General features: G+C 39.6%; 1 protein-coding gene across 1 annotated transcript; it reads right to left on the bottom strand.

The window, feature by feature from the left end:
• Positions 1–2,655: 2,655 nt before the first annotated feature.
• On the bottom strand, positions 2,656–15,092 carry LOC140949911 (uncharacterized). Its single transcript, XM_073399064.1, has 9 exons — positions 14,954–15,092; positions 9,992–10,363; positions 8,504–8,764; positions 6,965–7,006; positions 4,949–4,978; positions 4,676–4,705; positions 4,403–4,432; positions 3,717–3,862; positions 2,656–2,784 (listed from the first exon to the last, which is right to left on the bottom strand). Exons 1-9 carry the CDS (start codon positions 15,009–15,011, stop codon positions 2,776–2,778), a joined length of 978 nt encoding a protein of 325 aa, XP_073255165.1. The 5' UTR covers positions 15,012–15,092; the 3' UTR covers positions 2,656–2,775.
• Between the last annotated feature and the right edge of the window lie 277 nt (positions 15,093–15,369).

Below are 15,369 nucleotides of genomic sequence, written 5' to 3'. Positions count from 1 at the left end.
AATAATTATGGGCTTTTAATGAAAACGATAAAAAAATTCCCAAAATCACTTTTCGGCCAGCCGGACGGATCTCACTTTTGACAGGCACCAAATTTGCAGTGCGATTAATGGAGTTACCATTTACGGTTCAACATGACAGATAAATTGTTATGTTTAGGTTTTATTTCCCTTATTAAACTGTGTATGGTTTTGTTATGTGTAATCTTTAAAAGCGAGTAATATCTACGCGCGGCGTTTTGAGTATTCCTGCATGCGATGTTTATGTTCGACTGGAAACAACTGGTGCTGCGATAAAAATTGCGAGAGAGACTACTAAAAATCAATAAAATAAATATAATTCGGTGAAACATGTACAGAGACAATAATTTTCATTCACGAAGAGAAGTATTGAGAGTAAAGTGTCTCTGAAAATCATGAGTCAGGTAAGCATATTCAGCTTATTTATGTTTTAAGCCGGCTTCCCGGTGTTGGCTCTTTTTCAAGATGAATTCGAGGCAAGAAAATCGCTCAGAGCTTTCTGTTTGCAGCCAAAATCATAACTAAACAATCTTCGGAACCTTTTCTTTGAATTTGCGATCAAAAAATGTCTAAAGGCTTTTTAAACCTGATACTATTGTAGGTTAGATCATTGCTCGTGTATAAACTTAAGCCGCATAAACTATACGCTCGACTTCAGGAAACCGGAAAAAAAAACACACATCAAAGACAATAATTGCTCAGGCTTACCAGTCGAGATGCTGCTTCTGAAGGTCATCAAGTGTTCCAGAATCGCTTGAGACTTTTCAACCGTCTTACGCCTCAAGCAAGGGCAAGTGAGTAAGCTCATTTGTAAAAACGATGCCATTTGAAATCGGATTTCCAATGAGCTTCCAGTGACTTTGACAAGCGGTGCATTTGTCCACAAAAAGCGCAATAAACAAACCAGCCATGAATTACAGAACAATCTTGATAGCAGCTGTATTTCATTTTGTACACCAAGTGCAAAAAGATAGTTTAAAACATCAGAAGATGACACAAAACTCTGTCAGCTCCAGCTATCAGTAAAGCTCAGTAAGCAAGTTTCCAGACGCTGCATAAATTTTCCGCATAAACTCACCTGTCAAATTTTGACCAATCAGAACATAGAAATTGGACGTAGAGCGTGATCAACGCGTGACAGTGAGAAAAGTCAAAAGTGATTGCATTCCCTGCATGTAAATGTAAAAGCCGGATGAATTTTCGCGTCCGAGGTCAGTTCAAAATCAACATTTTAAAAGTGGGGCTCATGAACACGACTTATTTCATATGCATTTAAAAAAAATTGAACTTGAGCCTGCGATAATTGAAAAGTAGCAACTTGTCAGCGGATACCCTCAAAAAAACACTCGAACTCTGTAGGTCGATACCTGAGCCCGCGATAGGGTTAGGCGATACTGGTCCCCAGATCCCAGAAGCACTATTTTGACAGCTGTCAATTAATCAAAACATGGATGTACAATATCAGGTTGCAGGCTCCCAAACTAGCTAGAAAGTGTGAGATTAAACATTGGTATGCCTGTGGTGCGGACGGACTGAAGGTCAGGTGGTCGGTGTACGGTCACGTGATTGCCGAATTTTCTAAGATGGATAGATTTTCTAAGCTATGGGGCTTCGAATTGAGCCCGTGATCAAATAAAATATCAGCGCAAAACTTTAAACACTACGTGACCTCAATGGATAGACAAATGAGCCCGCGATACACTGGTCAGCGTATCCTCTAGTTTGACTGTTGTCAATTAACCTTCATTAGAATGGCGAATATTCGAATTAACAGACTACGAGTGTGAGTAAGACATATCCGTCCGGCATGTAGTGGAAAATGCCAGATCGTGTACCTGAGCAAACCTGAGCCCACGTTATTAGTTTTCTGATAGTGGTCTGCACACGTCCCATTTTAACAGCTGTCAATTGAACTTAATTTGGCTTGCAAATATAACTTTAAACGACTGTTAGCCAACAGCTTTGCCCGGCGTAGTTTCGTTTTTATGTTGAATTGGTTAGTGTGACATATTATATCAGCTTATATGTAGGGGCAAAACGACTGGTCTTTCATCTGAGCCCGCAAGATGGTCATGTGATAATTGTCAGCGGATGTCTGATTTTGACAGCAGTCAATCTAATCGTACTCATACGGATGGCTTACCTAACTACTTGCTAGTTGTGCAAGATCTATTGTGACATTTGACATCCCCTTACATGAAGGATGTGTACGGGTGGGCGGGCGGGCGGGCGGGCGTTCGCTACGTCATAATCAAATTTTCTCGGATGGATAGTTTACCAAATTTTCTTACCCATGGTGCTCCGCTGCATGCGCGCTTCGCGCGCGAGGAGCTCCGCTAATAATAGAGAAATGGGGGCTTGTTTGAGGCCAAGGAGAGTGATTAAAATCGTTATTTTGGAACATAAAAGATGATTTCTTTAATACTTTAGAGTGGATTCTTAAAGTTGAAGGAGTTATTCTAGATAAATTTTGATTGAAATAAACGAGAAGTAGGTGCAGACTTTTGAAATTGAAAATCAAGCTTTTTGAAGCATCTGAAGTATGGAAAGCGACCCTTGTCAAAGTTAGATATCGATTTTCTTCCAAAAGAAGCACAAATCTTATGAAAATGATGTGTTTATTGCTTCAGCTATATCTAACATCTTTCAAAATTATAATTTTTGCAGTTTAGAAATGGAACAGCTCTCGACAAACATAAGTATTGCTAAAATTTGCCTCTTAAATTACTTTATTAACTGCTGATGGTTACCATACCGTCAAAATACCTACGAAAAGAAAAGGAAAACAAATTTGAAAATTATCGAGGATTGTGTATAACGTATGACGTGAAGGTCATTTTCATCCCTGAATTAAAATCATTTCGATAATAAATCAGGAGAGGGCTTAATACTATAACCGCAAAGAAGATTAGTATACGAAACTCTATCATCGCAAGGAGGACTTGAATAAGATATCCAACCGACCACAAGGGCTAGTGGCAGCGCCCCTTGTCCCCGGGCCCTTCCCCCGAAATCAAGGATAACAGATTGGTCAGCGTTTTAGATTTCGCGCGGTTTTGCGCAGTTTTAGCTCTTATTTCGCTTTTGTTTTCCTGTAACCATCCCCGGAGACCCAGGGGCAGTCAGTCAGGTCGCGAGAAAAAGAACTCAGGAGAAACAGTTCGCCGATTGGGCACAATAATACAAGAAAGCATTTTTTGTGCCCAATCAGGAGCCGGCATCCGCTTGAATTTTCGGAAATAGTTCGGTGAGAGTTGGTACCCAGGGACTCTTTCGCCTGTACTTGAAAACTTTCGTCGCGCCCTTTCTCCCGATCCGACTGACTGCCCCTGGGTCTCCGAGAATGCCTGTGTCTAAGACTGACGTCCAAAACAGTGAAACGGCGGCCATTGTGATTTACCAATGCATCGTTCGCTTATTTTTATCACCAATAAAAATTCAAAGCTGTTTACTAAGAGGGTGATAAAATTTCTGTAGCTTTGTAGAAGCTTTTGAGGTAACAATCCTTGAAGAAATTAAAAGCTATAGTAACTAAACGAATTAACTTTTGTTAACTTGTTTACGTAATTGATTTCCTTTGTTCTCTATGAATTAGTTTCTCTTCAACAAGGAGAAAACCCAGGACAGAAAAATAACCATGCGGTTCGAACATGTTTAGTTAATAATTGCTAAATCACAGTGTATCCATAATTTCTTACCTTAGTTATGATTATCGAGTAGCTTAAAACAGTTACCAAATCGGCTGTAAACGCAATTGAACGGAAACACGGACAATGACTTCTTTTCAACATATCCAGAGGGTACCACCACCTTGTTATGGAAGAACATTTTGCACCCGATGTTCCTGGTCAAACATGCAAGAGAAAAATTCAGAGCTCCATCGAATAAAGATGATAAGAAAAAATCTGCTTTACATGGAGGACGTGGGTAAAAATTGCGTATCGCTAATTTAAGTAATTTCACAATCGAAATCAGGTTTTTTAATTTTGGTTTCAAAACATTAAGGGATGTCAACTGCCGAACCTCCAGAGGCAAGCTGTTCCACAACTCACTTCCGCTATATATTACAAAGGCTCTTTAATTTATAAAATTCAGTGCGGGTTTGTGGAATAGCGCGCGTGTATTCATTCTCTCTTAGGTTATAAGTAGTTAAATCGCAGCGACCGAACATTAACGTATTACAGTCATTTGACGTAACAGTTGATCGTTAACGTAACATTCTTAGTCTAAGCAACAGATGGTCCTTTACATCGACGACATTTTTGCTGCCTTCGCCCTCATTTTTCGGCTAAAAATATGGAGATAATATGATATCAGTGCTCTCTTTAACACGGAGCATTGTTGTCCTTTTCGCTTGATTCATAATTTGTGTAAGCTTACTTACTCGTTGTTGAAGGCCGAGGAGGATGCATTGCTGAAAAAAAAACGAGAAAGTAAAACTGAATTAAGGTGGGTTTCAAAACCAAAAAAAACTATTGTCATAAACACAAACGTCAGTGTTATCAGCACACAGGATTTTATTTGCAGGGCTTTCGGGCGTAATTACCGCTAAAGGTCCTTAACGCGAGCCCCAACCCTTAAATGACCTTAAGTCTACCGTAAGCTTCAGCATTGTTGTCCTTTTTGCTTGATTGATAATTTGTGTAAGCTTACTTACCCGTTGTTGAAGGCCGAGGAGGATGCATTGCTGAAAAAAAACGAGAAAGTAAAACTGAATTAAAAGTTGGTTTCAAAACCAAAAAAAACTATTGTAATAAACACAAACGTCAGTGTTATCAGCACACAGGATTTTATTTGCAGGGCTTTCGGGCGTGATTACCGCTAAAGGTCCTTAACGCGAGCCCCAACCCTTAAATGACCTTAAGTCTACCGTAAGCTTCAGCATTGTTGTCCTTTTTGCTTGATTGATAATTTGTGTAAGCTTACTTACTCGTTGTTGAAGGCCGAGGAGGATGCATTGCTGAAAAAATACGAGAAAGTAGAAGTGTATTACATTTGGTTTCAAAACAATAAACCTATTGTAATAAACACAAACGTCAGTGTTATCAGCACACAGGATTTTATTTGCAGGGCTTTCGGGCGTGACGTAACGGCTAAAGGTCCTTAACCCGAGCCCCAACCCTTAAATCTACCGTAAACTACCGATTTATAAACCCCCCCACTTATAAGCTCCGCTATTTACAGGTCCACCTAAATGTAAACAAAAGAATACATTCTGTTACAAGCCCCCTCCCCCTCCGAATATAAGCCCCCGGCCCCCGGCTAGCATGTATCGAAATGAATTCGACTTTTTACGACGTTTTGAAGCTTAAAAAGCGATAAAACTCAAAACGTATTTTAATGAGCACTGCTATGTAGCTTGTTTTGCAACACTTTTGTTAGTCCGGTTATAAGCCCCTCACGTCCCCCCCCCCCCCCCTCCCCCGTTTATCAGCCCTCGTAAAACCCCTTACGAAGTTGTATAAGCCCAGGGCTTATAATAGAAAGTTTAAGGTGGATCGAAACGTTTATAAATTATGGTCACGTGACATACCAAGTGACCAAAAATTTAAAATGAAGGAAATAGGCTAACTGGTGGCGAATTTACTTTCTTTGGATAAATAAATTGGCGTTTGTCGTAAAAGATAACCATACTTTACTTTCTTATAAAAAATTATTTAAACTTAAATTTTGGCATTCAAAATGATGTTTGCTCTCATAATGTTTTATTGAAGTGCGATGGACAATCATTCCAGCCGTGAAGTGTTAAATATTACATATGAAAAATGTGTTTGATTTCTTTTCTTAAACCCCGCACCAATTTGTCAATTATTTAAGATTTTACGAAAAATGGTCACTTGACATAACACGTGACTTACCAGCACAATATTTGTACTTTAAAATGTTAATGACCATGAGTTCTTTATGTTTACCAAATTTTAATTCATTTGCCGAAGATTTAGCCAAATTGAATATAAATTATTTTCCACAGGTAAATCCATCTAGGCTGTTCACAGCCCCCTATTTTTTCCGTCATACCGTCGCAAACGAGCGCATTGCGTTACTGGCTGCCATCTTGCATGAGTGTCAGAACTACTTACTTTAGGGTAATCCCAGACGCCCGCCCCCTCGGTACACTTGAAAATCAAGATGAACAGGCTAAAACCCATCAAACCCAGGCCTTAAACTACTTGATCCACGTCCCTTGTTACCCGCACTACACTTGCATTAGGGAAATATATACAAGAGAGTCATCAGTTTGACATTTAAAAATCTTAATTCTATATAAATCCAATGTGTTGAGATAATACATGCAATTGTCAGATGAGTTTAATTTTGCCTAAGAGCTAGTAAGGAATAATCTTCTTCATTTTTTTTGTTCGCTTACAAATTTGTGTTCAATAGCCAATCTAAGAAAAGTAAATGTAAGTATGGCCCGGCATCCGTTCTTTCTCATGTTGTCTCCTTCTCTGCCGTTTCTCACCAAACTTTATCCTTTTCAGTATTTCGTTTCTTTTCTAGGGAAAGTTCTCTCGCTGATCGAGTTTTATATTTTTGAGGCAAACTTAACAACTTAAAACAAATGATTATCCTTGCCGCTGGCAGGTGTGGCCGGTTTTATTCTACTAATATAACTGCACTTTCTTTTAAAAGAAGGATAATGGATAGTAACACATTACTTTATAAAAAGAAACGCAGACATATTGCGCGAAATTGACGGTTTTTACATGCAGCTGATAAAAACTTTCCCTACAATGATAGAACCTGACCAGATAAACTGTAAGAAATGCGGATAAGGAATCAACTCAAGATAATACAACGTTGAAATTGCCATTATTTTGCGGACAGAGTTAAGCCTATCATTCTTTCCTTTTTTGTTTTGCATATATTTAAATTTCATTGCATAAATCTCTAGGCTCACTGATTTCTCTTTCTTTGGTAAATTTGAAACTATGAGCATACTTACTCCAAGGTGAAGGCCGATGGGTCGATGGCCACGTTGGTGTAGCTGAAAAATTACAGGTGAGAAAAATTAGACACACACATATGTATCCAGCCGAATTTTTGTTTGAAAACGTGCCTAAAAAAGGCCCAGAATATTCGCACAGGCACCTGTCGATAGCCAGGTTTCTGGTGACTGCTGTGAGAATTTTCATTGGGGCTTGCAGTCTTGGTTGGTCTTATCTTCAAGCTCAGTCCCTAAGCTAACTTGCCATGGGGAGGGAACGGGCCTCCATGTCAATCCCTAGGAGGGGAAGGTTCTGCAAAAGCGTGGTATGGTCCGTTAGTCCCTCTAGAGACTCAGTTAATTGATCATGTGCCTGCTCTCAGTTTGTCATGCCAAATTCTTTAAATGTTTCAGACCGATTTGCCAATGAAAGGATTTCCCTCACCCACGTGCTCGGCTGCGAGGCCGTGTCGGGTCTGGGGCGTAATGTGGCCTTGAATGCTCTACTTAGGGCTAGCTTAAGTCTTAAGCTGCCTCTGTCGTGTAGGTCCAGCTTAAAGCAGCTAGAGATAGCTAGGTTGAGAATGTCTTTTTGATGAAGATCAATATTTATTTGCTAATCAGGAACGAAGAGTAGAGTCACCTTAGAAAGCTTATGGGCAAGATCCGAGTTTCTTTACAATATTTACTTTATTTAAGTCAAGTTAAGGTGTGTGGGTTCGAGTTGCCTGCTGGTGCGCTAAAAGATGTCATTGAATGATGACGGGTGAGCAGAAATGAGGCGAGACTGGGTCCGGAGGGGCCTCCTTCCTTGAAAACACAGGATTTCTGGCCAACATTGTTTGCAAAGAATTCTAGTAATCTTTCAAAATGTTCTATTTTCAAGTGGCAAACGACCGCCTTTGAGGCCATTTGGCATCATTGCTGCTTATTTCCCAGAATTTCCTGCCTCCAGCAGCGCCACCACCCCTAAAATATACCTCATCCTGTTAAGACGGTATTCCAATCGTTTGCGGGATTCCTGTTTCCTTCAGCTGTATTCCGAATTGCAAGATTCCTGGATTCCAAGCCAAAAATTGCTGGATTCCCAATTCCACAAGCTAAAATTTCCCGGATTCGGGAATCCAAATTCCCTTATATGGGACGATAATGAATGCTAGTAAGCTTTGCCAAAAGTAATAACACAAAAATGGGCTAATAAATGTCTTTCAACTATACGTTTAATTCAATGCCTCTGTATCAGATGAAAAGATAGAATTGTATCTGATCCACGCTGAACTGAATAACGTGGCTCATGAGTTTTTTAAGAACCAGTTTTGCCACATTCATGAATGACGGAGGCAAATGTCGTGGTTAGGGCAAACTTTTATCACAGTTCCAAACTACTACATTCAATACATTTTAGCCTATCACGATAATTGTTCACAAGAAAATAACAACGCAACTGTACCTTCTGATAGAATCTTGAACGAATCGATCGCATGAATGCACAGTACTTATTACTTCAATTGCATAGCTTACTTTTAATGTTAAAAACTGAAAATAAAAAGTACGTACATGCAATGTTAACCACGGCAGTGCGAAAGGCCTCTCCGACTTTATTTTTTGCTGTGCATTTGTAAGATCCAACATCCTCCCTCGTTATGTTAACGAGATGCAGAACTGGGCCAGTAACATTAAAAAGCCTCAGCGCTTGGCCCACTTTGCTCCATGTGACTTCTGGGAGTGGGTCACCAGATGCAATGCACGTCAGCGTCAAATTTTGTCCAACGCTGACTTCAGACTCTCTCTCTGGCTCCGTTGTAATTCTTGGAGGCACTGTCGAAAACAAAAAAACGCAGATATAACACTATCGAAGGCAGAATTTAAAAATAAGGTCAGGGCTAAAGCATCTTTAAATCTTTGTTCTAAAATATCCCCCGGCACTAAAAAGCCACGAAAAAAAACGTAACCCAGCGGTAAAGTTCGTGCTTGAGATTTCTTTCTTTCTTGTTAAGCCGTGCATATACATGTACATATAGTTTATGTCATAGAAAGTGCGGCGTAAGAGGCTATATTCACGAGTTGTTTGTATTTTTGCACTGAGAAACTTCAAATCATATACAGCATTCATATATTGTGTACACGACGAAAAATGACACAGCACTCAATATTAACATTCAGTCGTGCCGGTGATTCTGTATGCAAATCATTCCATGATTCACCATACCTATAATTCCTACGCATTTCAGAACTAAATCGTAAACTTTGAAAACAATTTGCCTAATACATTTTAAAATAATTAGGCGACAGCGACAATTTACCTTTACGTTGTTTATTTTACGTTTTTCGTGAAATAGCGTGAATATTTCATCTCTACGCGACCAATATAATCTTAATTATCGTTAATCGTTTTCGCAAGGCCCCAAATTTATTTTTTTAAAATAATCGCTCTATCTAAAGAGTCCTTTTATGGTTGGTTAATTTACGCAAAGAGGGAACCTTTGCTCTGTTATAATTACAACTGGATGTATAATTTACAGCATGATTGAAAGTATTTTACTCAAAACTAAACCGCGTGAGGAAAACGGGTTTTAAAATATTAATTGATATTTATGTCTGTAGTTTGTAGTGTCGTGAAAAATGATGGATTTGTGATGCAATAAACTATGAATATACTCAGTATTTTCAAACTTTACCTTAAAGTCAGCTAACCATAACATAGAATGAGGCTTTTGAAACATTATGGCACGTGCAGAAATTGTAAAAAAGGCAATTTCGTTAATTTCAAATTAAAGTCGGGCACGCAAGAACGAACTCACGTTCCATTGAGGAAGTAACTGATGCGAAGCTTACCACAACAGTACTTTTGAAAAAGGGACTGTCAAAAATACATAAGCCGCCATTCAAAGACTTTTCACAAGAGTTTCAGGATGACGTAAAGTAAATTTGGTTTCATAAATCTCTCTCACACTCAATAAAGGGAAATGTGTTTTGAAAGACGCCTTAGCATGAAAATGTTAAAAATAACTGAAAAACGTAGAAGTAAAGAGATACTTTACTTACCAAACACTATTAACTGTACTTGGTCCGTAAGACTTGGCTCAGGAAGGTTATTTTTGGAGAGCGATACCACGATAGAATATATGAACTCGTCGTCGTTGGTCACGGGATTTCTCAAAATCAGTGTAGCTAGAGGGCTTGCACTGTAGTTTGAAATAAATTTCGCAAAAACATTAAACGCTCCTCCTTCTTTGTTGCTTGCAATATCTTCCCGTGGATCAGCATCATCTCTTCGCCTTTGAAATGTGACTCTATCAATGATTTCGGATGGCTCCGTAACGAAATTCCAGACGAGTTTCAGACTCTCCCCAGTGTTGTTTACTCCTTCAACCAGAATTGTTGGTTTGTCAGGCTGTTTGTCCCATCTTATTGCCTCTAAGATAACCCAAGGAGAAACAATGCATCATTTACGTATTATTTGGTCGGCAATGACTGTAACAAAATGGACATGTATAGAATTTGCTCACTAGAGACCTTTGGCATCAGGTTTTTCTTGTCACGTGACCACGGTCTTGCGGTCGCGTTTGCAGTTTGCAGTTCAGGTTTGACCGCTAGGAAGGGCTTCCAGGAGTAAGTGACTTACGGCAAGGTTTTTTGCCACAAAAATTGTACAGCCTCGCGTTTAAAGGCACGAAATAGCTTTTTATATCCGTCGACGATGTAGCCTGCGTTGCAAGCGTTTCCGTTTGGTTTCGGAGCAAAGAAAGACCGAGGAACGAGATTCTCGGTTTTGGCCGCGCGAGAAATGAAACAAGAGCCAAAAAATGAAAGTGGGGGGAGGGGAAGGGGAACCAACCCCTCCCCGCTCATTTACTTGCGCCATTTTTCGCACGGTCTTTGACCCTCGTTCCTCGTTCTTTGCTCCTAAACCACACGGAAACGCTTGCTACGCAGGCTAACTGCGATGTGTTTGTTGGATTTTTGTTCTCGAATCAATGAATTATTACTGTTTTTTAGGCAATAAAAGTAATGCACTTCAACTTGATGAAAAATAAACAACATCGGAACGCGCAGTTCAAATCGATTTTATATTCCTTTCTGCCGTCCTAACATAAGAAAGTTTCCTGTTCCAGTCCAGAGTTAATTTTTTTTTCTATCTGCTTGTTACTGAATTCATAACTTAACTCAGTCTCTGTTTAGTTCCTATTTTTAACGTTCGGTATCACTCCGCGAATTTCATTTTATTTCATATAAGCCTTCCGGTTTCTTCTAGGCTCCCTTGCCAACTTACAATTCCTGTATGTATTCTTGTATTGTATTATATTTTGGCTAAATAAAAATGAACTGAACTGAACGCCTTGCTAAAATTTGAACTCCCGGAAACTTCAAACGCGTAACGGCAAACTGCAGTTTGCAGTTTGCGGTTTCTCATGAAAAACTTGATGCTAAAGGTCTTTACTGACTTACCAGATTGATGCAACTCGCCCCAAGTAAGGGAATCCGTATTCGAGCATCTGGCAAATTTTTGCATGTGGAATCGGGAATCCGGGACCTTGGAATCCAGAATGCCACTGACAATTGGAATCCGGAATCCAAGTTTCATTGAAAAAGATCTGGAATCTAGTAATTGGAATCCTGAATCCACGGCGTGGAATTCAGACTCCAAGAATGTCTTGGATTCCCTTACATAAGGCGATGCAACGACGCGAAAATCAGTATGGTGGCAGAAACCCAGCGAGTAACCCGCTTTCCGTGACTTGTATTCATACTAACTGAAATAACTAACGTGGTATTTGAGAAATTCAAGAAAAAGTCTCTAGTTTAATAGAATGGTACGGAGTTATTCTTCTGTGGAACAATAAGTTGTTTTGTTGATGGCAAGAAATTGGTTATACACCAGGCTCACTGGTTGTGCGGAAGACTAGTGAAATATTTCAGCAATGATAAGGACACTAATTTGGTTAGATCGCTAAAAACAAAATTAAACACGCACGCCATTTAGTGGTTTGTAGTTATCTTAAAGTTTATAGTCGGAATGATTCACTTTAGAAAGCTGGTTTACTAACTTAGAAAAAAAAGCCACTGAAACGTAGTCAACAGTAGACTGCTTGCAGTCCACCTTTTCTCTTAAAATCCGTCTATTTCTTATCTCGGCCAGCGCGATTGCAAACAACGACGTTACGTTACAATAAGGGATTAGGACCAGACGAGAAAAGACGGACTGCGGACTCTTTTGTAGTAATAAACAAACCCTCCGTCAGCCCAGAAACGGAGTAACCGATTGGTCAATTTTACAGCTGTTGACTGGTCTGTGGGGGAAATGCAAGCGATAAAAATAGTCACGCGTCACAACCAACTGCGAACAATTACGAACCTAGCGGTAATCGCTTGTAAACTAAAATGTTAAGGATATCTTACAGAAGGAAACTGATGTAATTTCATCAAGAGAAAGGAAATCAAGGCAATCTTACCGGATTTTAAAAAAGTACAAATTTTCAGTTGTTTATGTTCTAGCTATTTATAAATCGTTTCAAGTTACTCGGGTTTAATTGGTTAAATAAACTACCTTGACAGCTTCGTTGTCCCCAGACAGAACAAAAGAGTCAGCAGTCTCTTATGTTTTCTTCTCGGGCTTACGCCCTCCTTTATCGTGGCTCGCGGCTTCGCCGCTGGCGGCATGCTTGGGTTTTTTCGGGCAGTAACTTTGCAAAGAAAAATAAGAAACTGCTCGCAGTCTAAGTCAACAGTTACCGGCACCGTACAAACGACTTCACAGTATTGACGGACTCAAGCAAACCGAACAACGACAGAATCACTGGACAGCCGAGAATTTGACTAACAATAAACGACTGTTTAACTGTGACAATAGAACGATCGAAACGCACCAATGACATTACGAGTCTTCATAGCCAATAACATCACGGCTTAACTGACAGGCGACCAAGAACATGGCGAACTGACACTGAAGTCAATAACCAGAGATTAGTGCCATCAACTGACGTGATACAACTCACTTTGACTCTAAAGATATTACTACCGCACAGGTTGTCGAAATGTCAGTCACTGTCAACAACAGTCCTATTGAGTACTGGGTATGCTCAACCTACTTTCTTTTTAATTTTAAACAGGTTTTGATTTAATATGCACTTGGGGTTGTGAGATTTGTATTGAGGTACAGGTAGTCAGGCAGGTAGACTACTTCTCCCAAAACCGACGGGCTAGAGACAATTTTGCGTACATGTAGCTGAAACGAATAGTTTGCTTGAATGTGTCACTCTTGTTCTCAGTAATAAAGTGAAAACCAACCAGAGCATTCTTGTCATGCTTCAGTTGTTTCCATCGCGAGAAGCCTCAATGGACATTGCTTTTTTCGAAAGAAAAAAAAGCACTCATCTTCGGAAACTTAATCCTTCTACTTATTTGATGACAGTTCCATCAATGAATTCTTTTCAGCGCATCTTTCTACGAAGCGAAAGGAATATGACAAAGTACGTGATGAAAGAAGCCAACAGCAAATATTGTATAAAGTAATTATACGTGTTGTAAGAAGCACTTCGTCTCTTCCCTCTTTTCCTAACTTCCTGTTAAAATGACTTATGCACTTTATGTAACTTATAACAGTGTGATATGATTGGATAAAATAAATTTTCCGACACCTTTACTCCTAGGCCGCAACCTAAATCCTAAGAATTTAATTATTTTCTTAGAAAATCCTAGGAATTCCTAGCAATTCTTAGCGTCATTTCGAAAGGGAAGTGACATTTAAATGAATTTTGTTTTTGTCTTTTTCAAGAGATACCCGTGTATCTTTAGTTCTTTTTAACTTGTCTAGCGCGGTTTTCAGAAACTAGACGAGTTCGCCCTTGTGTTAAATTGATCAAAATTCGTTTTTCTCTGAATGACTCAACAGTTTTCAAAACATAGTGGAAAGAAGGGCAAAAATATTTTTTTCCACTGTGCACCGCTGTACAGAATATACATTCCCTTACAATACAAAGCCTTCCTGGTAGATTGATGTTTACAATTTTAATTGGTGTAGTTGAACGTTCGCTTGGTAGGCGCAAAGGTCGACTTTAGAAACGCGTACTCGAGCTCCTGTTAAACGCCAACACTAAATTTCGCGTAACCTGCAAATACAGCCGTTTCTCCCTGGTTCTCGCTGCTAAGAACGGCCAGGAGGAATATCTACAACTCAGCTACAGAAATTCAATACTCGGTGATGATGTAAAATCTGTCCGGAATCTGGTTAGGAGCTCTGATTGGTCGACGTAGTGGTTATATTGTTTTACCTATATTGTTTACGAATGACACCCAAAAGGCCACAAAGGTCAAATTTAAACGTGATGAATCTGCTTCAAAAACAGTCAATATTCCTAGAATATATTCTTCTTTAGAAAAAGCATCTGCGTTTTGCTGGAGCTCGTTCGCAAAAGATCACAAAACTTTACCATAATCGACCAGGAGAAACATAAAATCAAACAAATTTACATTTGGAACTGCATGACTACCGCATTTGTTAAGTAAACATTAATTTACGTCGTCAGTATGGAATTTCTGTCACTGAGTCGCAAACGTTCCTCCTGGCAAGACGTCCCTGGCGGCAAGGAGCTAGGAAAAAAGGCTGCATTCGTAGGCTAAATTTCGCGATGAACGTGCTCATTAATCGTTTGGGGAAAGTTTTTGGTTTCAGGTTTTAGGCTATGGTAGAGAACATTAAGGGTTGTTTATGTCGATTATCGTTTATATATATAGCACAAAAACAAAGCTGAAATATGAATGCTCAACGTCGCAAGTAAAAAGTATAAACAACATTTGAACCTTACAAACAATTAATGAAAGGTGTGGCGACAAAATCGCTGCGCTCACGTCATCTGCACAGTCTAAAGCACAAATCATTTGGAAATTTGACACCAGTCAGATTGGGTCACGACCAGGCAATGAAAAAAAAGAAGCCAAGAGAACTGAGGAGACTCTATAGTCGCCACTCTTATTTAAAATGTGTTAGCACGTACTAGTCACACTTACCTGAGCGACCAACGGTCATCACAAGTAAAGCCACCACCATAGGTATCAGCTTCGCCATAGTTGTTCTTTAGACGTAGCAGGGATCTACACAAAATAACACTTCGGTTAGAGCGCCAAATAGGTACCAAACGAGTTACAGCTGTAACACTGGGTCCCGATAGCACGTTATTCCTGCGGAGCGCTCTGCACCCTTTCACAGAAAACGATTAAACTCAACGAGCTCACACGCGATGTCAGTGCGCATGACGCGTTCTTTCAGCAGACGCAAATCTCACAAATATTAGCTTCCTTACTTTTTACGCTTGTGAGTATTGTATCTCTCCTGTGTGCAGTGAGGCCTGTACAGGAATGCTAATTTGCTGTTAAAACGGTTACCTAAGGATCGGTTTCATTGACCGGAAAGACTCAATGGTATC

This window comes from Porites lutea, chromosome 10 (assembly GCF_958299795.1).
Source record: "Porites lutea chromosome 10, jaPorLute2.1, whole genome shotgun sequence".
NCBI lineage: Eukaryota > Metazoa > Cnidaria > Anthozoa > Scleractinia > Poritidae > Porites > Porites lutea.
Note: the sequence above shows the minus strand (reverse complement) of the source record. Positions and strands in the feature narration are given on the sequence as shown.